This window comes from Aethina tumida, chromosome 5, assembly GCF_024364675.1.
Source record: "Aethina tumida isolate Nest 87 chromosome 5, icAetTumi1.1, whole genome shotgun sequence".
Taxonomy (NCBI): domain Eukaryota; kingdom Metazoa; phylum Arthropoda; class Insecta; order Coleoptera; family Nitidulidae; genus Aethina; species Aethina tumida.
The window spans coordinates 20880903-20905320 of record NC_065439.1 but is presented as its reverse complement, the minus strand read 5'-3'; the positions used below and the strand labels follow the sequence as shown (position 1 = coordinate 20905320).

Genomic DNA, 24418 nt, shown 5'->3' with positions numbered 1-24418 from the left:
GTGACATACGTTTAATATTTATTTATTAGTATTTTCGAAATGCTACTACTAATTAAACATAATAATTAGAATTGAGATTTAATATTATAATGTTACAATAAGAATGGACAATTAAAGGAAGCGATAGAATTTCTTAGTCTGGAATCCCAGAATGTTAAATCTGGCCAGAAATATGAATTAATAATTTAACAATTTAATAATGAAGAATGTCTAAATGTATTGGACTACCGACTCCCATAACCACCTATTTTAGAAACATATTGTATAATACACATACATTATCTAACCAAATTTTTCATAAATTATTAAAACGACTGAATAAATTATATTATCGATTTAAAATACCATTTTTGGTATTGTTAAGTTATCATTAATTCATGCGGATTTCGTAGTTATAGTACTTAATGTAAGTTGTCAATTTTTTGTTCGACCCCAAAACTACCTAATAGCGCAATAATATCGTATTCGTGTCGATACTGTAGAGTAAAGTACACGGGAGCTGTATCTGTTTGATCAAAATTGTAAAAGTAACTGATATCATGACTTCTATTGAATTACCTGGAGGTTACAAAATGCCTGTTGTTGGTTTGGGAACGTGGCAGGTAAATACATTTCTGTACTACTAAATACTTAACTATCTAAGACACTTTAACTGCAGTCAAAAGATGAAAATCAAATGGAATTAGCTCTTAATGCTGCTCTAGATGCGGGTTACAGACACATCGATACAGCTTTTTTCTACGAAAACGAAGTGATTATTGGGAAGATTTTGAAAAGGTGGTTCGACTCTGGCAAAATTAAAAGAGAAGAATTGTTCATTACCACAAAATTACCCGTTTTTGCAGTACGTCCCAGCTCTGTCGAGGAATTTTTGAAAAAATCACTGGTAAATTTAGGTTTGGATTATGTTGACCTATATCTAATTCATTTTCCGGTGTGTATTAAAATGCCCAACGGTCCTCTATTTGAAGAAGGTAATATCTTTGAAACAGAAAAAACTGATCACATAGCAGTGTGGAAAGTAAGTTAAAACTAATAAGTAAGTAATAAATTCCTTAAACATATTTTATCATAGAAAATGGAAGAGCAAGTAGATGCAGGTGGTGCCAGATCAATTGGGCTGTCAAATTTTAACATCAAACAAATTCAGAACATCCTAAACTCCAATCCAAAATATAAACCAGCAAACGTGCAAAACGAAATTAACGTGTACATGCAACAACAGGATTTGGTTGAGTTCTGCCATGACAATGGTATTTCGGTTACTGCTTATTCACCACTTTGTTCGCCGGGAATCAATAACTTCATCGGCTCTTTAGGTTTAGAGTGAGTTGAAATAAAATAAAATTTACAATCACGCATAATTTGGTTTTCAGGCATAAGCAAATTCTGAACATATTTGAAGATGAAACTATTAAAAACATTGCTGAAAAATACAATAAGACTAACGCCCAAATTGTTTTAAAGTACCAACTTCAAAGAAACATTATTGTGATTCCCAAAAGTGTTACTCCGAGTAGAATTGAACAAAATATTGATATATTCGATTTTGAACTCGACTCCGAAGACATAAAAATACTGGAGTCTTTAGAAGTCGGTCCGGAAGCGCGTGTATGTGATTGGGCTGTTTTCTCTGGGTAAGTAAGTGCTATTCATCAAGATAAATTAATAATCAGTGTTTATGTTTTATAGATTGGAGAAAAATTGTGAATATCCGTTTTGAAAATGAATATAAATAATAAAAGAATAGAAAAAATAGCAGCAATATCAATTATTGACATAGGTAGATTATTGTACAACATAAAAAGCATAAATCAATTTTGCATGTATTTATTTATCCCATAAATAAATTAATTAACTTTTAAACCAAGCTAAAATGAATTTGACTTAATCAAATTTCATTTCAAATCTCTTTAAAAATTTAAATTGAATTGTAACTGTGTACTGTATTATTGATTTTACAATTAAATTACGTATTTTACTTTGATATTTAAATGTATACATTTTTTACGAAAGACTAAATGATAAATAAATTATTACACATCACTATGGGATAAGGTCCAATAAAAATAGAAATACATATAATTGAAATAGTTAATTTAAAATAGTAAAATACTTAATATAATTAAAAAAATAAAACATTTAATTTAAATTAAAAAATAAATAAATAAAATATTTAACTTGAATTTTAAAAAAATAATATATTTAACTTAAATTATAAAGATTAAAACATTTAATTTAAAATTAAAAAATAAAATATTTAATTAAAAATTGAAAAAAAATTAATTTAAATTTAAAATAATGAACATTTGAAAAAAAAATAAAATATTTTTAAAATTTAAACAATAAAATATTCGGTTTGACTAACAAATTTTTAAAAAATTAAAATATATTAGTAATTAAACTACCCAGAAAATGCGCCGCAACTTAACTTGACTTAGTTCAGTGATTCGGCCACTGGGTGGCGCACTGCTGTTAAAGTAGGAATAGATTTTACCGAAAGCTATCAATTGACAGTGACAAATTGTGACAGTCAACAATCGTGTTAAACTTTTTAAATTTGTTTACATATTAAAATATAAATAATTCTTCTTAAATCTTCCCAATAAACCATCAAAATGGGGAAAGGCTTCAACAATTATATGTGTAAAAAGTTCTTCCATCCAGCGTCTCGAGATAATTTGAAACGAGTAAGTAAGAAACGAATTAGTCCAACCTTGTGCAATATTTGCTAACGATCTACAAATTTATTAACTGACTGTTATTTCTAGGTATGGATGGCAGAACAGAAAGCCGACGCGGAGAAGAAACGTCAGGAGGAACTACGCCAGCAATATGAAAAGGAACAGGATTTGCACGATAACAAAGCTATGCTCAGTAAAGAGAGCAAGGACAAGCTGAGTATAAATTTCATGTATGAGCCCCCACCGGGCGCCAAAAAGGAGCGCGAGCGTGAGGACAATGAACCAGAGTACAAATTTGAGTGGCAGAGAAAATACAATGCCCCTCGTGAAAGTTATTGTAAAGGTGATCAAGAAATCAGGGATCAGCCTTTTGGTATTCAAGTAAGGAATGTTAGATGTATTAAGTGCCACAAGTGGGGTCATATAAACACAGACAAGGAATGTCCCATGTATAGTTTATCTATGAGTGCTGCAAGGTCTTTGGAGAACTCGACTGTTTTGGATCAAAACTCTTTGGTAGCACAAATGTTGGAAGATGGTTTGGCTATCAAGAAGAAACATTTAAGTACTAGTGAGGTGAATAAGGATATGTTGTTGCATGCAGATGAGAATGAAAATGCTGAGGTGTCATTTATTATGTCACTTAGTAAGAAACAGAAAAAATTACTGTTGAAGAAACTAGAGAAGATTGAAAAAGAATTACAAAATGGCAAAACTAAGAAAAAGTTTGAAAGTGAAAGTGAACACTCTTCAGATGATGAGAAACCAAGAAAAAAACGAAAGTATAATCATAAACAAGAATCAGATAATTCTGATGATGACAGTTCTAGAAGGAATTACAGCAGCAAAAAGAACCACAAGAAAAATAGCAGGCATGATAAAAAGTATGACTCAGACAGTTCTGATGATGACAAAAGGCACAAGAAGTACAATGGCCATGACAGAGGACATTACAAAAACTCTAGGAATAGAGAAGAATCATCTTATAAAGACAGGAAGTACAAGAGAAGGTCCAGCAGTCCTGAAGATAGAAACTCTAGAAGGAGAAGATAATTTATTTAATATATTATTTTATAAGGCAAACTGTTTAATCTAGAAAATAAGACTATTAAACCTTAATAAACACATATTTAGTAAAAAAATGGATTATTATTCACTTAAACTTGTAATCAAAGGGAAAATAAAATAAGACTATACCTAAAAGAAATTTTATTCACATTAACATCATTTGTGTAATTTATTGAGTAACAGACACTTCGTACGCTAGTTAACTTAAGAAAATTAAAAACATTTATAAAATATAATCCAACTCATATCTTACATATTGATTTTTGGGATCATTGGCAATTCTAGGATACCCTGCAACCAGGGAATCCTGTCCACCAATATACAACGAATTATAAATTTTCCAGTACACATCCCTAACTTTTCTCGCCGGATGGAATAACCCTTGTAGGGTGTATTGAAGAATTTTAATAGGTCCGAGTGCCACACGCATGCCTTCAATGGCATCCATAAATGCTTGAACCAAATGCGGAGAGGTCTCGAAAATATTGGGCCAGACGTAGTTCAAAAGGTGCACCAAAGCATCTTCACAACCAAAACCGTAAACACCCAACGCCATATGTTTTATGGCGGCGCAAGCAGTTTGTCTGTGGACAAGATCCCTGTCCATCAGCGCATCCTCCAACAATGGAGCCACTGCATAAATATAATCTTTGCCCATCTCACCTATGTATTCAAACAAGAACGACAAAGACTTCAATACTCCGTTTTGGACGTTTAACTCTGGTACCCTGTACTCGTTCATTAAGGCAGGGAGTACCGTGAAAGGTGAACAAGTTTCAGCCACAATGGCTATAGCTACAGTAGTACAAACTCTGTTCTGTCTTTCTTGCACCTTCAAATTATTGAGAAGAGTGGCTAAAACATCATGAGGACCTATAGCTTTGGCAATATAACCGAAGGTATTGACTGTCGCCCTTCTGATTGCTTTCTTGTGTGCTTTTAACAATTCGAGTAATTCAAAACAAATTCTCATCCACTCTCTGGCTGACACGTACTCGGGACCTCTATCGGCAATCCTACCGACCAAATCAATGCAGTTCTCTTGAACTTTTTCGTGTCTGTTCTTAAGAATGGGCGTCAGACGCGGCAGCAAGTCTTTTATTGGCGGCGTCATCTTGGTCATACCTATTACATTGACTATAGCTTTCAGAGCTCCAAGAATTGAGCCTAATACTTCTGGGTATTCTTCTCCTAAGTATTCATACAGCACCACACCCAAATGACCCATGAGCTTCTCCTCCTGACAAGTCTTCATCACGACAGCAATTCTGGAAATTAAATCGGCCGCTTGTTGTCGCACTTTCGCCGATTTGTTGTTCAGTCTCCACAAGATCGTACCGCAAATCTGTGGCAAGTACGCCTTAACTCTTTTACCCAATTGATTGACAATAGTACCGAATCCGTTCAACATAACAACGTCCTCAGTGGTTTGTTCTTGGAACGCATAAAGAATGCCGTCAATTAACTGCTCCTCTAGTCGGGAGTCAATATCGGCTGCGCCTAAGTTACCCATTATCTTCTCTATACTTTCCATCACCATTTTACGGTACTGTTCGTTTTCGTCCTTCAAGTCATCAACAATTCTGTTGATGATTTCTGAAGCACCTACTTTATTGGCAATTTCAACAGTCGTGTCCACCAACTGCCGGTAATTACGTCTATCCAATGCCATCCTGTGATTCCAGAAGTGTTTGAAAAATTGCGGTAGGATTTCCTCTTTGATATACTGGGCTTCCACACCATCAGTTGAACAACACTGCTTTACTACTTTCAGCACAATCTTTTTCATTTCCTCATCTGGAGACTGGAACTCCCTGATAAGAATCAACATCACTTCCCTTGTATAATAGTTGGCGTACTCGGCGTCCATAAGAGGAATAAGGTAACCAATAGCTTTCAAGAAAGCAGCCAAACCTTTGCCTCTGTGCGTGCGGATACCCTTCCACAGTGGCTTCAAGACGGAATCAAAACTCTCGATACCGTAAGGAGTGGCGGCTTCGGCCAAAGCGGCAATACCCAAAGCTGTAATTGTCCTGACCTTTTGTTGTTCGTCAACCAAACCATGTTCGATAATTTCGACTAGAGACTTCAGATGCGGCAAAATGGCACAGCCCATTAAGATAGCGATTTGTTGTACAATTTTGATACCGGTATGCCTAGCCTGCCACGACTTTTTGGACCTGCAGACGGCTTTCAAGAACGGCAGAAGGGAGGGAATACCCAGAGCCGACGCAACGACTGCGAAGGCTCTTGCTGTGGTGTTACGCACGTACTCATCGATGTTATCAATGTCGGGACGCATTGTGGAAATCATAGTGGCCAGACCAGCAGCTTTGGCCAAATTGGAGATGATTTCACGACCTTCTACACGTGCGTAGTAGTCTTCATCGATAAGCAGCGGTTCAATGACTACGAGGATTTTGTGGACGTATGGCCGGACTAAGTCGTCCAATTTGTATAATATTCTGTCGATTACTTTCACAAGCAAGTGCCGCTCTTGATCTTCCAAGGTGGGACTCATCAGAAGTGGCAGGATTTGATTAAAAAGTGGACCGGCTCCGAACTCTCTAGCTTTGTCTGTGATTTGGCGAAGAGCTGCCTTACGCATAGGTGGTGTGCCGTTTTTGATTTTCAGCAATAGTTTCATGATTTTGCGCTCCTTCTGTTCTTCAGGACTGAGAGCTTCTTCGTCGACGTCGACAAGCAGTTTGTCGAAATATTGCGCGTCCTCCGGCTTCATGAACGGCAAATTTTGACCTTTGGGCTGATTATCCATGTATTTCGCCGATTTGTCTTCCTGCTGGATGAAGAAACCAGTTGGAGTGTTGCCTACTAAGGGCGTGGGTGTTGCAGTTAGTTTTCTCGCCGGAGTTCTAATGGGTATGTAGCCAGCTGGAGGCGGGAGTACTTTGTAACCCGGAGGGAACATGGCGTCCAGTTCTTCATCCGAGTACGGACGGTTCCTTTCATCAATTTCCTTCTCCCACCTGTAAGCCTGCAACTGCTCAGGCGTCATCGACGCCAGATGTCCGGGAGTCGGTGTGGCCATGCTCATGGCCTTAACTCCGACTGGAGTCGACCCACCGGGCGTCAACATGGGCGTGGTATGTCCCGGAGTGCCGTGAGGAGTTTGGGGCGTCATGGCACCAGGAGTCATAGAGGCGGACGGCGTAGCCGAAGGTGTCTCGTCCCATCTGGAGCGTCGTTTCGAGGCACCCGGTGTGGGTGTCTCTTGTATGAGATCGGCGCCGGTGCGGTCTGTACGCGGCGTTTCGGCCCAGCCGCTGTTGTGACCGGGCGTTTCACGTTCCGTCTTCGGCGTCTCATCCCAGCGATTTCTTCTGGTCGAAACCTTATCGTGGGCCGGGGTTTCGCGACCAGGGGTGGCGGCGCCGGGTGTGGCATCCCAGATGCGTGTCGACTGGCCGGGTGTGGCGCCAGGCGTTTCGCTGCCCTTGTGGCCCGGTGTTTCGTCCCAACGAATGTCTGCAGGTGTTTTCTGGAAATAAAATAATCGGGTTTTAAGGAATTTTCATCAAATTTAAAAAAAAATACTTACATCACCGTCCCAAACAGGAGTGGCTGCGCTGCTGCTGTTCGTAGGTACGGACAAAGTTTTCTTCTTGGAAGGCACCACGACTTCGTCAACAGTCTGATCCCAACGTCCCTTTCTCTTTGGAGGAGCTTTCGCTTCACCGTTGCTGGCTTTTAATGATCCATCCTTTGCCTTCTCCAATATTTTCTTTCTCAACTGCAAAAACGACCAATTAGAACATTAAATAACGAAAAAACTTGGATAATTTACCTCATTTTCTTCGCCTTTGAGTAGTTGTTCTTTCATAATCTGGGTGTAACCGCGTGCATTGAAGTCCGGCGTTTTTCCGCCTGTAAACACAAACAGCGTTCAAAAACGCAAATTAGTAAAACGAAGCACTTGTTTGATAATTGATTTGCCAGATGGGCAAAATTTCAATACATTTAACTCGTCAGAAAGAGATTTGCTCATCCTTATTCTCCCAGGTTAGATCTTGTAACTTCACTATTTAGCAATAAACGTATTCAAATGTGCAGGAACAATCTAAATTGTTTTGTTATTTAATTTTGGAAGTACCCTAAGAAAATGTACTGTAGACTAAATAAATTGAAAATATTGACTGCACAATGAGAGAATTTGGGGGCAAATCGCAATACGTACGTGTCTGGATGGCCCATCATTATAACTGGTACAATCCTCAATTACACAGCTCAATCTGAACCTAGAAATATGCTGGGGTAATTAATAATTTTCTATTCAGTACGCACACTCTTTCACACATTCAAATGGAATTTGTTTTACCAATAGGAAATATATTTGTTGTTTTCCATGATCTTACTTCTTTAGACCATCTCACCTAAACGTAGATCTCCCATTTAGAACAAAATTATTAGATTAGTGTTTTTGTACTATTCTGATACATTTTATTTAAATTTCTCTACTAACTTTGGAAACATTCACACCACACTCTCACACATCTTTTAGACAACCTTTCATATACCCCAATATAATGATCAATTGCAAATGAACTATTAAAATTACTATTGAGTGTTGGTATTGAAATTTATGTATTAAATAGTTCATTTTTTTACTTTAATAAAAGTTTAAAAAACTATAAATTCAGATACTCACCATCTGCAAAAGGGTCCACCCTTTCAGGTGAAATAATCATCCTTCTCCTTTTTTGTCGGTAATCATCTTCCCTGTCAGCAATTGTGGGGCGCCTTCTGTCAGCGAATGGATCAAAATCTTTGTCACTCTACAAATGATAAACATAATCAGTACTTACAAATAACACACATACAAACAAAAGTTGAACTCACTTGTGCCACATCATTGAGTAGAGCCACGGGGGCCCCTAGCCCGGTGCGTTTTTGCGAATAACCCACGTCCTCCTCATCATCATCCACTTCATCATTGGCAGCAATAGAGGTAACATAACCTTCATATTTGCCCCTGCCTGTGCCGGAATCGTAGATCTCGCTGTCGAAATAACCGCTTTCGCCGAGTCCCACGCCCTTGTCGGTCGATTCTACCGGAATTTCCTTCTTTTTCGCTTGAATATCCCGAATTTGGGCTTCAATATCTACAACGAATAATATTTTAATTAATGCTTGAACTGGATACGTTCGTTTACTATTATTACCTTCGTGTGTACGAGGAATATTTTCCATTTTGAATGATGTATTAAACTGACACGTATTATTATTTATAGCATTGTTTGTAGTCAAAATACTTGGTTAAACGTTTATCAGCAATCGACGAAATGGCTTGCTTCTCTTAACATCAATTGCCGATAAAGTAGAACATTTGTGAGCAGTTTTCTGTATCTGTATTTGAGAACTTCCTGAGTGTTGTTTTAAAATGCGATTATAATAAATTTTCATTTTGTATTGTCTGTTTAATGAAAATGTTACAAAATTTCATAATACATTCATAAAAAACATAAATACTTAGAAAATGTTTGAAATAAGGATCGGTAAAACAGAATTCTGTTTCTAAAATGTTATATTAAAGTCATTAAAAAAATTAAATCCTCAAATATTCAAATTAAGATTTGTTTTATATTTGTTTCCCAAGATCTATTTTATTAAATAGCATATTTTATTAACGGAAACAAAGGACAATAAAATATTTTGAAAATTATTAGAAGCTAAGTTTGAAGAAGAAGAATAGAGGTTATGTTTTTGATAACTAATATTTTTGATATTTCTACAAACATTATACACATTTTATTTACTAATTGGATGTAGATATGTTAGCATCCGAATCTATTCAATTTTAATATGAAGGGTACCAGTACCCCCAATTATAAATTAGTAAGTGCAAGACCCAGCTACAAAAATCTAATATCACTAGATGCACTTAGTCCCATAAATACCATGGATCAGCCCAAAAATAAAGTTGATTCTACCCCCGTAAAACGAAGATCATCACACGATCAGTCAGAAGATGAGGATAATCAAAATGAGAATAAAAATTCAGAAGATGAAAGTGATGACTATGAAGAGGCCAACAATACAAAAGATGAAGATAATTCAGATACTAGTGAAGAAGAAGTAAATCTAAGAGAGAGGTCTCCTAAAAATGAATGTAATGATGAATCACAAAAACATGGGAGTAGAAGTCCAGCCAAGCAGAGATGTGCCTTTTCTAACAAAGTTAAAAGAAGTGGACTGCTATATACCCCAGAGTCTCGTCCACCTATTAGGGGAAATCAAGTCAAGACAGATTCATCTAGTTTGTTGTATGTAACATTGTTAATTTTGGCTTGTGGTATAATTCTGTTATATTTCGTTAAAAGTGATGATGCACTTAGTCGTGGAAAATATTCCAAAGAAGACTTTGAAAAAGACTTTCATAATCAACATGAAGATTTATGGATTTATGTAGAAAGTGGTGTTACTGATATAATTAATATTGGTAGGCCAGCAGTTTTGATTCTTGCCTACAAAAGTGATGCTGAAGAAACAACCAATAATATTTGGGAAAAAATGGCCAGGTATATTTCATATGAACTTAATGCAGTACATGAACCTGTAGTTATAGAAGGCTCAACATTGGGAAAGCAGGAGTACATGACTGATTATGGAAAAATATTGACAGATTATAAAAGTAATCTTGAAGAAAGTAAAGTTATGGTTGTGAAAAATTTAGAAAAAGTGCCAGGATATACAGCACAAGCTTTTCATGCAATTTGTGATCAATATGATGGTTTAGTGAAAAATTCATTTATTATTTTTACCATGAAACTGGAACGTGATCTACCTGCTGATTACTACAATTACATTGAACAGAAATTAAGAGTACTTTGGAGTGACATTGAAGATGACAAATTTTATCCACTGTTTACAAGACTCTCTAATATTATTGTACAAATATTTCCAGAAGATAACTGATTTTAATAATTTTTTATAATCAAATATATGATTCTATTAGAAATATATTGTTTTATTTTAAAATATTTTACAAAATATATAAAAAATAATACATATAAAATATTTTATATAAATAATATTTAACTGCCAAAAAGCCAAAAAAGATTGATCCAGTTTGTAGTATGAAGACATTGAACAAGACTTTCAAAATCAACATGAAGATTTATGAATTTATATGGAAAGTAGTGTTACTGATATAATTAATATTGGTAGTGATTTACTTGTTAATTATTACACTTGCATTGAACAGAAATTAAGACCACTTTGGAGTGACATTGGAGATGACAAATTTATACACTATTTACAAGACTTTCTAATATTATGTATTATACAAATATTTCCTGAAGATGGTTGATTCTGATTATTTTTCATAATTTGATTTACACAAAATATTAAAAAACTGCATAACTACTCTGTAAAAGCTAATTTTTATATGGTAACGCAAAATTATGTTTTAAATAAAAAGAAGGATGGTATGAGTATAATAAAAACAAACAAGTTTTTAACGTTTCGAATACATTTATTAAAACTTACAAATAGTTGTACACATGTCCTTAATCTATAAGATATTGCATAAACTAATTAAATTTAAAAAATATTGGAATAAAAATAAATAGAACAAATGTTTTCAAAACTGATTCCTTGGAAAAAATTGCATTTAGTAGATTTGGTCCTTTAAATGAATGTCCATTTATAAAAATACAGATGGAAGATAAATTTTATGTCTATAAACGACGTCCTAAACACTTACTTAATCAACATTTCCTAAACAACATTAAATGTTTTCAATTCTGAATATATTGCTCAATTTTAAAACAATTAAAGCTTCCTCGACTTAATTTCGATATAAATATCCTAATAACAAAATATGAGTATAAATATTTAACAAATACGTATATTATTTACCATCTAATAGTTATAGTCTCAAATAAATCTCAAAAAATTGTTAGCACACAGAATTAAGAGTATTTGATTATCGTTAATTTAATATCTAAGAGTTTTTGAGCTTTGTTAAATTAGAGTCTTACACCAATCTGTACAGTAAATTTGTTAGTACTTTAGTAGTTATTATGCACAAAAATTCTACTGATTATTCCATTAGTTCAATGACCACTACTGAAACATGATTATTACTACAATTACAATAATTTTGGCATAGTTATTTTACGTCTTGGGCAGCAGTCGATGCCTTATCCATGGGTTGATAACCTAATCGAAATTCAATTACAGTGTAGCAGTAGAACTAACCCACAGAAAAGATTGAATTATCCACCCAAAATACTTCTCTTCCGACCATCATAGAATAGATAAAAAATTTATAAAAAGTGTTCCCCGATAAGTTGTCTGTATATTGAAAACGTTAGCAAAAAGACAAGATTCCTTTGTACTACATTGCAGATTGGCACTGAAAAATGTGGTCGGTGAGTGACTGATCTACGGTGCGAAGATTTTGGGTGCTTATGAAATAATTTACACGATGCTGTCATATGTGATGCTTTACTTCCGCGTATGTACAGTACTGATGTAGTGAGATGGATTTTGTACATCAAAAAATTTCCGCTTTTCGACTCCTAAAATCTTTCTGGCTCCTGTTGTGCATTTATATCCGAGACTTTGGCGCTTGAAAGCGCGTTTTCCTATGATTCCCCGCTCTCCGTGCGCAGACACGTCAACTTGTCTCCGGGTCTCGGGCAACGGACCCCGTAGGACACCACAATGCCCAAAGCGATCAACGTTATACCAAGGGCGTTCACAATAGTTGCCTGTAAATCACGCTGCTCTATCCAGGACGCATAATCAGACCTGAAAAGTTGTTAGTAATCTTCAGTTTGTATTAATTAATTAAACATGCAGTCCTGGTCTATTCAATATTGTGCATAATAGGAATGTTAATAACAGTCATTTGCATACAAATTAAGAATGAAGCTCAAAAACATTCACTAATAACTATGGAAACTGTTGGTCCTTAAACATTGTACAATCCCGTAAAATTATGTACAAACAAATAAATAAAACAAAATTTCAACACACATGTAACAATAACACATATGCGTACTAAAGAAACAGCGATTAAACATAAAACATGCATACCATGCAGCGTCCCTAACGGACATAATTACACGGTTTATTCACAAAATGCTGGATGGAAGGAATCTAGAGTCACAGCTGCGACACCGCACGTGTCACACATATAGAAAATAATCAGTTCTGAGATCACACAAAATGGGCGCGTTTAAATGTCGCCGGATCTGATCAGAATGTGCGCCCTGTATCGGAACTCGTCCCTTTGCAGGATGTAACCTACAACAATGGCTAGGCCTATCAATGAAATACCGATCGTGTTCACGATTATGGCTTCGTCGTCCAGTTGTGAATAGCGTTGTCTAAACAAAACAGATGAACAATTAGACAGGCACAGGCAGTGGAAGAACATCCAAGTCTTCGGATGGCTGATCCAAAGATTTGGAGTGATAAAACATAACACAGTACAATAAGCAAAGTGCATTTTCTAAGACTCAGACGACTTAAATTATGTTCTCGTGGATTATTGTAAAAATGAATTCCCCATTCCGTCCATTAATCAACCTAAGGCAGCCTTGAAGTTTTTGTTTGCCTTGTTCAAAGAAAGTTGTTTCAAAGTATTTTGCATTTCATAGGTAATTATCAAATTGAACGTTTACAGCAATCGAAAGTGATCAGGCAACATTCCGACTATTTATTGTTATGTTGGATAATTTAACAGAGCCACCTTTGAACTATGAGATAACCGACAATTAAAGGATGCATTTACAAACACGAAAACATAATTTACGTCTCCATTATTCAATAAACCGGTAACAACGCAATGCCAAATTGAATTGGTAGAAGCTAACACGCACCCGAGGGAGAAGATGACTTTTTCCGTGATTCCCGTTACGCAAGCGGCGATGGCCAGCATGAACGTGGTCAGACCGAAGGACGCGTGAATCGGAACCAGCGACGCTCTGAAACCAGCCGTGGCACCCTCACAGCACAGCAAGATCAGGAAGCTGAAGAATCCCACGATGTACTGAAAAAATATTGAAATTAATAAGTATCGAGGAGAAAGTCGACGACAGTCCTCCATTGTACAAATTTGTCTAACGTCCTACGAGATCTTGTATCCGAACCAGTCGCGGCGGCAATTGAATGCGTTGCCCAACACGCATGAATAATGCCGGCATTGCATTATGGCATATGTGGAAAAAAGTGCAATTGCAATATGCTTAGAATTAGCATTCGATAAACGTTTGATTTGCATTCGAGATTGGACGACAAAGGCCCAACCTATCAACGCTATGCATATCAAATTAACAGGTGATCAAGAAGATGAATCGATGACATGGTCACATGAAAAAATTGGCCAGTCTTTGACCTGTCTTAGGTGCAATTTTGTAGTAAAATAACTGATGTAACAATCCATGAAACAAAGGCCAATTCAATAAACTACTCATAAAGCCCGTACCGTATTTTACATCATAAAATACATAAAGGAGATTTAGTGTACCATTAACACATGTTACAGGAGTTATTGTATGCCATTCAAATATTAAAGGACGCCATACGAAGTGAGTGACTATTCTGTCTATTCACCCGATGATTCAATGCAAACAAAGGCCCAAACCGTTCCAAATGGAATAATTATTATTTAAGACGTGGTTAAAGGTTGCTCAGTAGTTTACGAACCCAACCACGTGACGTAACCGAATTTCCCAGACGAGGCACACAAAATAATTAAAACAAACCATCTAAAATCAGGTGCAGTAACCAAAACTCCGTTAGAAGGTAACAAACCAGTTTTGCTGCAGCCTTCTTAAAATTTATTATGCAATTTATTCAGACATTGTTAAAGCTGGGAACGATCCGATAGTATCGGAGAAATTGAAATTAATAATGAACGTTCTCGGGCGCACTTTCCAATAATCTTCAGTTTTTCTGGAAATAAAAAAGGCGGAATAATTGAATAGAATCAGATCTGCGGCACTGGAACGAACACGCCCTTGTTGTTCGTGAGCTCAAGTATGTATACCTACAAGGTACACACCTTCGTTCACCTGCTTAACATATCACGATTTATTTCCATCTGAACCAATAATTATGAATCGTTAAATCATTCTGACAGATATTCAGAACATTCTTCAGCCGTACGATAATGAAAGTCGACTCTCGACCACTAATGAATCTGAAATGGGAAGATAATCTATGATGATATCTTCATTGAATTCGATGCATCTGATGGAGATGGTTTTTAATTAATCAGACAAGTTGTAATGCAAAATCGCATGAGAATTATTAGTTACTCTAACGTGACTACATGGTTATAAAGACACTGCTAAATAAAACTTCTGAAATCCGCTAATTTAATTACCATCACTCTAAAAACATCCACGGCATTAAATTACGTCGAGAAAGAGGCACAGCATTGAATGATAAATCGCTACTTAAACACTTTTTAAAATCTTGTGTTGCGTATAATTCCTACATTGTCTTTATCCAATGGCATTCACGCAGGCAGTAAAATATGGCGTTTAAATTGACATAAAAAAATCTTGAAGATATTACATAAACGCCGGTCAATTGACGGCAATTGTCCAATTTGCTCGAATGCCATTCCACGGCTTGTTTCCAAGCACACTCCGGAGTTAACGTCTAAAAATAACTCCGACGCATGTTCTCACCTGTATAGCGAACAATCCCATGGTGACCAGACCGATCCAGCTGTGCAGGGAGTAGAAGTTGGGAATTGGGGTGGGTTGGGCCAAGTTGTGGCTGTCCAGGACCGCCAGGAATCCAACGGCAACGCACGGAATCGCCAGGGAGTGGAAGACGGTGTGCAACAACTTGACGTAGATCCTCCGACAGCACCTGCATATCCTGTACAGAAGCACAGCTGAAAGGAAAATTAGCAGGATGTATTTTATCTGTTGTGGAAGCTTTTTGTTCCAAAGTTGGCAAGGAGAAATTTAATCGGTGCCCCGTGTGACTAAAGCAATTTCATGGACGCCATTATGACTACTAAAAATGTGTAATTAACACAAATTTTTGATTAGTTGCAGATAGAATCGGACAGGAGACAGTGAAACTAATTTTTAATGTTAGGACGGCAGATGGTACACAGAATCGTACAGCTTAATTGGAATTATGGGTCAATAAAAGTAGACAGAGAAATTTAAAAGCAATATTAACTGTTGGCGTAAAAATGTTTGCAATATTAAAATACTTGCATTTCATGTAAATGCTTTCTATTTCGGTTTGGGTGAAGCAGAGTCTGATAACCGGTGAAAATGTGAGACATGTGGCTAATAGTGCATTTATTCAATTTCTGGTAAGCATAGTTCAGGAAGAAAGTGAAGTCACATTTAACCGAGGATAAAAATCACCGTGACATGATTAATTAGATCCAGTTTTGAAAAAAATTGTCGCCGATGTTTTGCACGACTTTCATTAATTTTTACTGGTTAACGCCGAGTTCAAAGACACCATTAAAGCATGCAAACACCAAAATGTAATATAAATCAAGACAGTTAAAGAATTTGTTCAATTAATTACATTCCTGCAATCTCTACATTTTTAATTTTTAATGTTATGTAATAAAATTATTGTTAAATCAAGAATTTGAAACAACCAACAAGCAATTACAAACTCCCATTAAAAAATTAATTAAAAAAGCAATTAAACAAGATAAACCCACATGTAATTTTCCTTTACAATGACTTCCCCTCAGTTCTGTAAAAATTATGCTTGCAGGGAGTTCGTCCATGCATTAAAATTGTTGAATAATTCAGTAAACGAATCGAGGCTTGCACTCGTTTATCTTCATGATTTTACGCGAATGAAAAGCAAGTCTGATTGACTGTGTTAAGAAAGCAAAACGTTGAGTGGAGTAAAACATTTATAATAGGTGTTTATGTTCACTTCTGAGTCTCACAAGTTGAGTACGAAAAATTAGTAAACCGTTAGTTTGGTTTAACTTAAAATTAATGAGCTCAATCTCCAATCAAAACAACTTTCTTCTTCACTACATTTGATTAATTAAATAGATTTACTGGTGAAAGGTGCACCCATTAAGTTATAGTAACATATATTTCAAACAAGACGTGGCCTCTCAGGTGGTTCCCCGGCGACCACAACCGAACGAAACAAAAACACAAATCGAATACTCACAGAATCCGCTGAAGGTAATGAATCCGGCCACCATCAGAACGGGATGAAGGTTGAACTGCTTCTTCGGATCGTCCCTCCACGCGAACCCGCCGTGGAATTTGACCACCCAGAAGATGGTGAGTCCGAGGGAGCCGAGCAACATGAGACAGGCGAGCACCACCACCAGCGTGTACTCGCACCAGTTGCCGCAGCCCCATTCGTTCTCCTCCTCGTAGCGCCGGTGTCTGCAAGGGGTGTACTTTTGTGATTTTCGTTCCCACTTGAAGTTCTCGAAAATGTACATGAACACGCACATTGTATTGAAATAATTGGCAGCAGGTACTACTGGACTAATGAATTTACGACGGTATTGACGGTGTTTTTGTGATGGACTGAATCGATTTGCATCGTGATGGACTCCTATGTTATGACATAATCGGTATGTAACTTTTATTTTTAAAATTAACACTTGTAAGCATCGACATTATTAAATATTAACTGGTTTCAATGGCTATTTTTAGATGCAATGTGCTGCCAATGTGTGTGATGCTACGGCATCCACAATAAATTAATTATGTATCGAATTATAATCAAACTACAGTTTGTCTGGCCTCTAATTTACAATAATTGAATAGGTGATGACACAAACTATATTTTTATTAACCAATTTTTGCCGTACATTGATTTTTATCATTTCAAAATTAAATTTTGACAATTATGTAATGATAACATGTCACTCTTTCAAAAAGCTAGTAATATAGTATGGTATTCACCGTTATAATCATACTACTCATTGACATTCTATCCTATATATTGTATTCATGGTGAGTACAAATTGAATATGTCGCTTCTGAAAACTTCGCCATAAAATTTGTGTCAGTGCCTTTCATTACTTTAAAATAACAATTACCTGTCTTTCTATTCAACAGTTAATAATTTATAGTTTATGATCTGCTGCCTATGACCCGATTAGCCTTCTGTTGACATCCATCGCTTTCTTTCTGCATATTATATGGCACTGTTGAACCATGTGTCGGAACCAAACTAATTGTGTTTATTTTAGATAATGATCGTCCGAGATGTGACCAAGTGACATGAATAAAAATAAGAAATGGAAAGCCCCGCACGAGATTATGAACATTTTTTCTCTTTGTTTCTGTATGTAAAATAAAAAGTTTGTAACGTCACAACTTTGAACACCGTATCGATTTCGCCCGCGAAACCATCCTCAAAGCCCTTTGTGCCGAAAAAAGTCCACGAATAAACACCGACGATTACATATTTCATAAAACTTTTGCCGCTGCAAAGTTCCGTCCGATTTGAATGGCGGAGTGTTTGTCGGAAAGTTCGGTTCCTATTCCGTTCGGATGGGAAAGTTGTGGGAGAAAGGGACTCCCACCGGCTGATCATTTTCATTCCTCCCAGGTATGGATGTTAATGGTAATCGAGGAAACGGAATTGGTTTTTTTTTTAATTAGTTTGTGCATCAATGGGTTTACTACTGTTGAAAGTTAGGTGTTTGCTCAATTCGTTTCGGATATAATAATGTTTGATTTGTGTGTGTAGATTGATGATTGTTTCCCGTCATGGCTTGCAACGTTTTGAGAAACTGCGGAAAAGTAGTTACTTAACGTATCCGAAGGTTCGCACAGTGACTGAGGATACTTACGGACAAGTGTGTTTATTGCACAGGCCACATATTAGGTCTTTGGTACACGGTAACAGGGGTTCCGAAGAACTGGAACGAGCATTCGAACACGTCTTTTCCTGACACTTTCCGTACAAGGTTTCAAGTTTTGGCGGCTTCAACTGATCGAAGGGTGGACACAGTATTTGTTTGTAAGACGGACGATCTCTTGGCGATAAACCACGATCTTCGTTGCGAAGTTTGCATGACGTCGAAGATCGACAACTTTTGTAAATTTTTGATGGATCTATGGTGAAGGTGACTTTGAAGGGCGAAGTTGGATGACAGGCTATTTGTGAGTTTTTGGACGAACAGTACTGACAGGTCGGTTCCTCGGGTTCGTCGGGTTCAAGGATCATTTTGAAGTTAAAGTTTACAGAAGTTTTACTTGCGCTCTGTCAAAACCATACGAAATACGTTTGTAATATCCATAGTAACTACTGTTTGGCGTTATTTATGTGCCGGCTTCTGGCGTGAATTAATAGATCAATCATAGATCGACATCGCGTTAACAGATCCAATAAACCGCTAGACCCCGGACGAAATTGAATAATAATGGGTTTCAGTCATTGTGCAGATGAATGATATGCGGGCGTGGAAACATAAATACGGAAAAGCTTCTCCCACCGAATAAAAAGACAATTCGCCGTGATAAAGGCACATTCATGCATCATTCCCATTGTTCTCTTGCTCTTATATGCCTACAATAAGCCCTGCATTAAAAAAACGTTCAACTATGCGTTGTTAAATGAGGTTTTATACCATGTTGTAAATATTCGGGATATCGATATGTTGAATAACTGCTACGTCCCACAGGTGTACTAAATTTCAGCGTTGCGCAAGACATTGATTATGTAAATTTATTCAAAGTTTTCAGAATGCAGTTCTGCTCCGCGTGTATTAATAACATAACATCACGCATGAGAGACGTACGGTTTTTTATTGAATTAAATTGTGTTGTGGAATATAGAAAACATAGAGGTCTTCGATAAATGTCTTGATGTTTATCAAATATTTGATGATATCAAAGATCAATCAAACTACTTTTTGTATTTCCTAAAATTCGTTTGAAAGACCTCTAGGAGGACTAGTTTGACCAAAGAACTTAAAATTTCTTAAATAGAGTCGAGGCCTTGATGACAAGGAACTAAATAGTTTTTTGGGTTATGTTTCATACATTTCCCCGGCCAATAGACCTAAACATTGGAATAATTGAAGGCTTAACTCCCCTCAGAATATTGTAGGTGGTTTTACAACTAATACGTCAAAATTAGATAAGCCTGCTTTATTACATTCACCACACATCAATTTGCCAGAGATTACTGATGACAATATTATTAAAGCTGTTAAAAGCCTACCTAAAAAGCTACATTTAAACATGATGCAATATTGTTACTAAAAGACTGTTGGTCTGTTATGCTGGAACTTTTGAAGACCATCTTTAATTTGATTTTGGTCACTTTCCCAAAGTATGGAATTTACCCTGTGTTAAAGTCAATAAAATCAGATAGCATCCAAATCTACAAAACAATTTTCATACTAGATGGGTTCTCTCCAAAATATTTGAAATACCATCATTGTATCACCAAGGGAAATGTTATCTATCTTCGAATCAAAGGATTCATTAAACTGCATTCATTAACTAACTTAACAATGACTAATTAGTCGTCGTTATTTATACAGAAAAGTGTTAGAACGGGATTAACCACCCTATAATTCTCCCTTAAATATACCGATTATACCAATCAATTACTGTTTTCGTATTTTAGTGAGGAAGAACAGTATGTAAGCTACAATTGAGTCAAGTCGAATTTCTACATCCCAGAGGATGCTACTCTGGGGTGCCACAAAGACACAATCTTAGTCTCCTTCTTTTCCTTCTGTTCATTAATGATTTACCAATTCTTCAATTGTAATAATGTCTCTGATTTACAATTGCAAATTGTGATTCTATGTGACTGGGTGGGCAAGAAATGATTTACATATTAATGCATCTAGTGTAGTAGTCGTCTTTCACTCGTAGGATAAAACCCATTACCCATGTATATATTTCTGTTTGATGGCTAACTTTTAACAGATATATTATTTTAGATTCATTTTGAGAAATTGTCGTGATTTTAACAATCTTATTGATGATAACTTGAAATTACTTTATTTCAGCTTTGTAGAATTGAAACTTACCCAAATTTTAGATCTAATGGCCCTATAAGAAGTATTGTGGATTAAAGTTTGGTCTTCTTTGTGGAACATAGGGAAATTAGAATGGATTTAATTTTTCTTAATACACAACATGGTAGATTGTCCCAGTTTATTAGAACAGTTTCATTTTTTAGTTCTTTGCAAGAAAAATAGACAACCTTATGTTTTATACCAACCAGGTCAGGTCAATCTACGCATTAAACTCACATATTTCAACAATGTGTAAAAACTTTGATAAAATCTGTTCTTTCTGTGATATAAATAATTGTGATCTTGACTTGTTTGTTAAGGTAATTACTTTTCAATTTATTTGAATTGTGTTCATAATTTCCTTCGTTTTTTACCTACTAGTTTTATGTACAGTTATTTTTTTATATTTTATGTTTTATCGAATTACTGAAATGTATGTTCTGTTGGCCAAATAAATGGTTATCATTATAGCTGTTCTATATACACCAATTTATTGCACAGTTCATTGGCGAATTCATTGTCCAGTTTATTGGCATTAAATGTAGCAATTCTTCACCAGTACTGGCAACATATTTATTTTTAGGTTAGGTTATTTTAGTATATGCAACATGTTCATGTTTGTAAACAAACTTTGTTTATAAGTTGGTAGTATCCAAACTAATAAGAAAGTTGCCGAAAAATGGAACTAATTCAATCTTACAGGAAAATATTGGCAACAATAAATTAACTAGTATAAAATAGCTATTATGAAGCATATTTGAGAATTTGTTTTTTTTTTATAAAATAATAAACGTAGAATAAGCACTTAACTAAATTTAGTCTTCACCTGGTGGTAGTTTTTTGAATGCATGTTCTGTCAAATAAATGGTTATTATTAATATTATTATAACTGGTTTATATACACGAAATTATTGGACAGTTTATTAGCAAATTTATTAATATCAGTTTATTGGTATTCCAATTTTTCATCAGTGCTGGCAACATATTTATTTTTAGGTTAGGTTAACATGTAACTTGTACATGTTTGTAAATAAAATTTGTTTATAAGTTGGTAGAATCAAAAATTTCCAGAAAATTGACAAACTATAGTATAATAATAAAATAATTATAATAAAGTAAATTATCCTCCAATTAAAAGAAATTAACAATCATAAAATAGCTATTATAAAGTAAATTTGAGAGTTTATTTTATTTTTTATGAAATAATAAATAATAGATTAAACACTACTATTTTTTTATAATTTAGAGCATTTTATTTACATTTTGTCCAGTTATTGGAATATATGTTCTGTTAATCAAATAAAGGGTTTCGCCAGTGCGAGCAACATATTTATTTTTAGGTTAGGTTTTTTTAGTATATGTTATCTGTACAAGTTTATAAACAAACTTTGCTTATAAGTTTGTAGTATTAAAAGTTACTAGAAAATGGTATAAATATGGAACTAATTTAATCTTCTAATATATTATTGGCCACCTATAATAAATTGACGAGTAGAAAGTAAATTTGAAAATTTATTTAATTTTTAATAAAATGATGAAAGCAGAATAAACACTTAACTAAATTTAGTCTTATGAATGGCCGCATCGCTGACTTTGGCACGGCCCCAACAAAAATCGGTGTGAATGGACCCGCACTTGTTGGTCCAGTCCGTCCGATCGATTTCCGCACTTGAACTTGCCAAATGGCAACAATAAAAAAAATGCTTCGAACTGCATTAAACAATTTGTTGTTTCAACTGGTTAAATGTCCGTGCAATTTGTGCGGTTGTGCCAACCAAAGTTAAATAAATAATTCGCGATAAATGAATAAATGAGTGGTAAATTATCGTGTGAAAGTTCAGCCAGTCTAAACAGATACCGCGTGTTCACGATGTAAAACAAACTATAAACTACCACGGTCCTTTTACTTTCACAACAACATAGGAAGTTTTGTAATTCGATCTGCTTAAAGTGCATCATTGTCTTCGGGGGCAACGTTTCCAGTTCTAGGGTTACGTCTAGGTTTCAATTTCTGCTCGTGTTTGTTTGGAGGTTTTGGCAGAAGTAATGTTGATGTTTTCACGTGCGGTTTGTTTGTTCGAATGGAAATTACTATGCGAGGAAGGTAGACAACGAAATGGGATACTATTATCGTGTTACAAGGTCTTTCTAAACAAATATCTAGCTATAACCGATTAAATATTACACATGTTTAATAATACATTTTTCATAATCACAATACACATAAACCTGTTTATAAAATGAATGATTTTATTGCCTCTCTCATAAAACTTTTTATCAAACGCCCAGTAAAATTGTTAGCAACAAAGGAATGGCAACAGGTTTAATCATAAACGATAAACGAGACCCGCGTTGGCCGGTTATGAGTCCAATTGACATTTGCCCTTCCATTCTCGCCGGATTCTGGAGTAGGTCAAAGCGGCATGAAGAAAACTGTGTCCTAACGTTGCTCCTTTGTGGTTTCTTCGCCGCAACTAAACGTTATGGCCATCGAGGCTTTTAAGGTCGACGAGTTCTTTGCGACGTACGGTCGCGGAAGTGCGGAGAAATTCGAGGTGTCGTGCGGATGATAAAAAACGGAAGTGATCTAATCTGTGATGGAGGCACGATTTTTCGTTCCACTTCTCTTTGTGTCGATATTCGTGGTATTCGACATGAAATAATTATCCAATAAAATCGTTAAGCGTCTCCTTTTCTGTGCCACAAACTCGTTCTCGTGCATTATTTTAAAAATCAGCTGAAATGTCAACCGGCCTAACATTTGCCATATTAGTAATTCTATAATTGCCCCATTAAATACTGTACGAGAGCAATTATTTATATGATCGCCATTAATGAGATCAGACTTTCTGCACTTAAGTGACGTTTCCGGTTAAATTTTATTTTTTAATTCACCCCGAAATATTTACGAATGTGTAATGTGCTGATGCAACACATTGTTTCCACAAGTTTCGATTACTTTACCAGAGGCGTTTAATTATCGGATTGCTGAGCTTGCAGATGGGAACTAGACTATGGTAATTCGTTCACTCCTTTCTAAACAAGAGCTGACCGGGGAAATAAGTAAAAGTTTATTATTTTTATACGATTGCTGCATTGTTATGCACAATCGTGATCTTTTATTGCTATATATTGGACTTTCTAACACATTAAAGATAAGTGCTCGTTCTAACGGTATCCATCAATTATTTGTCAAAAAATAAAACTCAATTCTCTGTTTAAAAATTAATTAAACCTGACATTAATAAAAGGTTTTTTAGATAAACGTCGATCTCTTTTATTTACTCCTTCCTGATTTTAATGCCGACAATATTAATGAGGAAACTACAGTTCTCGCTAACATTTCTACCGAAATGTGTTTGCAATGGTTACATTAAAGGGAAAATAGACCGTAATTCAGTATAACAAGCTCGTTAAATATTTGCCTTCAAAATTGAAACAGTTACACGGCCTTACCTAAGTTTGTGTACCTTACTGCTAATGTATTTCAATGCCGTGAGCACATTCTGTTTGACTTACCTGAAAAATAAAAAAAAAAATTAGTTTGATGCTGAAGTAAAACAAAATTACGAATTTATATTATTATTTTATTATTGACTTTCGAAAGGGTTTATTTGTTGTAAGAACAATTTTTTACAAACAAAATTGTGTCAAGTCAAACAAATAAATATCATAA

The 24418-nt window shown here is 35.5% G+C and overlaps 5 protein-coding genes and 1 long non-coding RNA gene across 13 annotated transcripts in view; 4 read left to right on the top strand and 2 right to left on the bottom strand.

Annotated features, from left to right (window-relative positions):
- Positions 1 to 405: 405 nt before the first annotated feature.
- LOC109600818 (aldose reductase-related protein 2) lies at positions 406 to 1818 on the top strand. Its single transcript, XM_020017003.2, has 5 exons — positions 406 to 602; positions 659 to 1021; positions 1076 to 1326; positions 1377 to 1637; positions 1693 to 1818. Exons 1-5 carry the CDS (start codon positions 540 to 542, stop codon positions 1721 to 1723), a joined length of 969 nt encoding a protein of 322 aa, XP_019872562.1. The 5' UTR covers positions 406 to 539; the 3' UTR covers positions 1724 to 1818.
- A 686-nt stretch (positions 1819 to 2504) lies between these two features.
- LOC109600821 (corepressor interacting with RBPJ 1) lies at positions 2505 to 3864 on the top strand. The gene is made up of 2 exons (XM_020017012.2): positions 2505 to 2690; positions 2772 to 3864. The coding sequence occupies exons 1-2, from the start codon at positions 2619 to 2621 to the stop codon at positions 3735 to 3737; spliced, it is 1038 nt and encodes a 345-aa protein (XP_019872571.1). The 5' UTR covers positions 2505 to 2618; the 3' UTR covers positions 3738 to 3864.
- Positions 3865 to 3878: 14 nt separating this feature from the next.
- On the bottom strand, positions 3879 to 9076 carry LOC109600820 (splicing factor 3B subunit 1). Of its 3 annotated transcripts, XM_020017011.2 has the most exons (6): positions 8933 to 9076; positions 8610 to 8872; positions 8419 to 8545; positions 7558 to 7637; positions 7312 to 7503; positions 3879 to 7251 (listed from the first exon to the last, which is right to left on the bottom strand). In XM_020017011.2, exons 1-6 carry the CDS (start codon positions 8958 to 8960, stop codon positions 3976 to 3978), a joined length of 3966 nt encoding a protein of 1321 aa, XP_019872570.1. In that variant the 5' UTR covers positions 8961 to 9076; the 3' UTR covers positions 3879 to 3975. The 3 variants fall into 3 exon arrangements, with proteins under 3 accessions (XP_019872570.1, XP_049823803.1, XP_049823802.1); XM_049967846.1 differs by lacking the exons at positions 8610 to 8872; positions 8933 to 9076 and adding an exon at positions 7948 to 8008 and having other exon boundaries at positions 8419 to 8482; XM_049967845.1 differs by lacking the exons at positions 8419 to 8545; positions 8610 to 8872; positions 8933 to 9076 and adding an exon at positions 7948 to 8387.
- Positions 9077 to 9368: 292 nt separating this feature from the next.
- LOC126265661 (uncharacterized) lies at positions 9369 to 10728 on the top strand. The gene has a single exon (XM_049967855.1). The coding sequence runs from the start codon at positions 9573 to 9575 to the stop codon at positions 10683 to 10685; it is 1113 nt and encodes a 370-aa protein (XP_049823812.1). The 5' UTR covers positions 9369 to 9572; the 3' UTR covers positions 10686 to 10728.
- Positions 10729 to 11223: 495 nt separating this feature from the next.
- LOC109600819 (lysosomal membrane ascorbate-dependent ferrireductase CYB561A3) overlaps positions 11224 to 24418 on the bottom strand; it is a 50612-nt gene continuing 37417 nt past the window's right edge. For 3 of the 6 annotated variants that reach the window (XM_020017006.2, XM_049967854.1, XM_020017009.2), the window contains 4 exons: positions 16908 to 17131; positions 15422 to 15633; positions 13604 to 13773; positions 11224 to 12527 (listed from right to left, as the gene is read on the bottom strand). In XM_020017006.2, coding sequence (XP_019872565.1) covers positions 12362 to 12527; positions 13604 to 13773; positions 15422 to 15633; positions 16908 to 17131 — 772 coding nt within the window. In that variant the 3' untranslated portion in view covers positions 11224 to 12361. Of the gene's footprint in view, positions 13109 to 13603; positions 13774 to 15421; positions 15634 to 16907; positions 17132 to 18555; positions 19116 to 24418 lie in introns of those variants that run through there. The other 3 variants (XM_020017004.2, XM_020017005.2, XM_020017008.2) reach the window with 3 other exon arrangements.
- LOC126265662 (uncharacterized) lies at positions 17138 to 18076 on the top strand. Its single transcript, XR_007548161.1, has 2 exons — positions 17138 to 17710; positions 17950 to 18076. It is a non-coding gene; the product is annotated as an uncharacterized LOC126265662 (long non-coding RNA).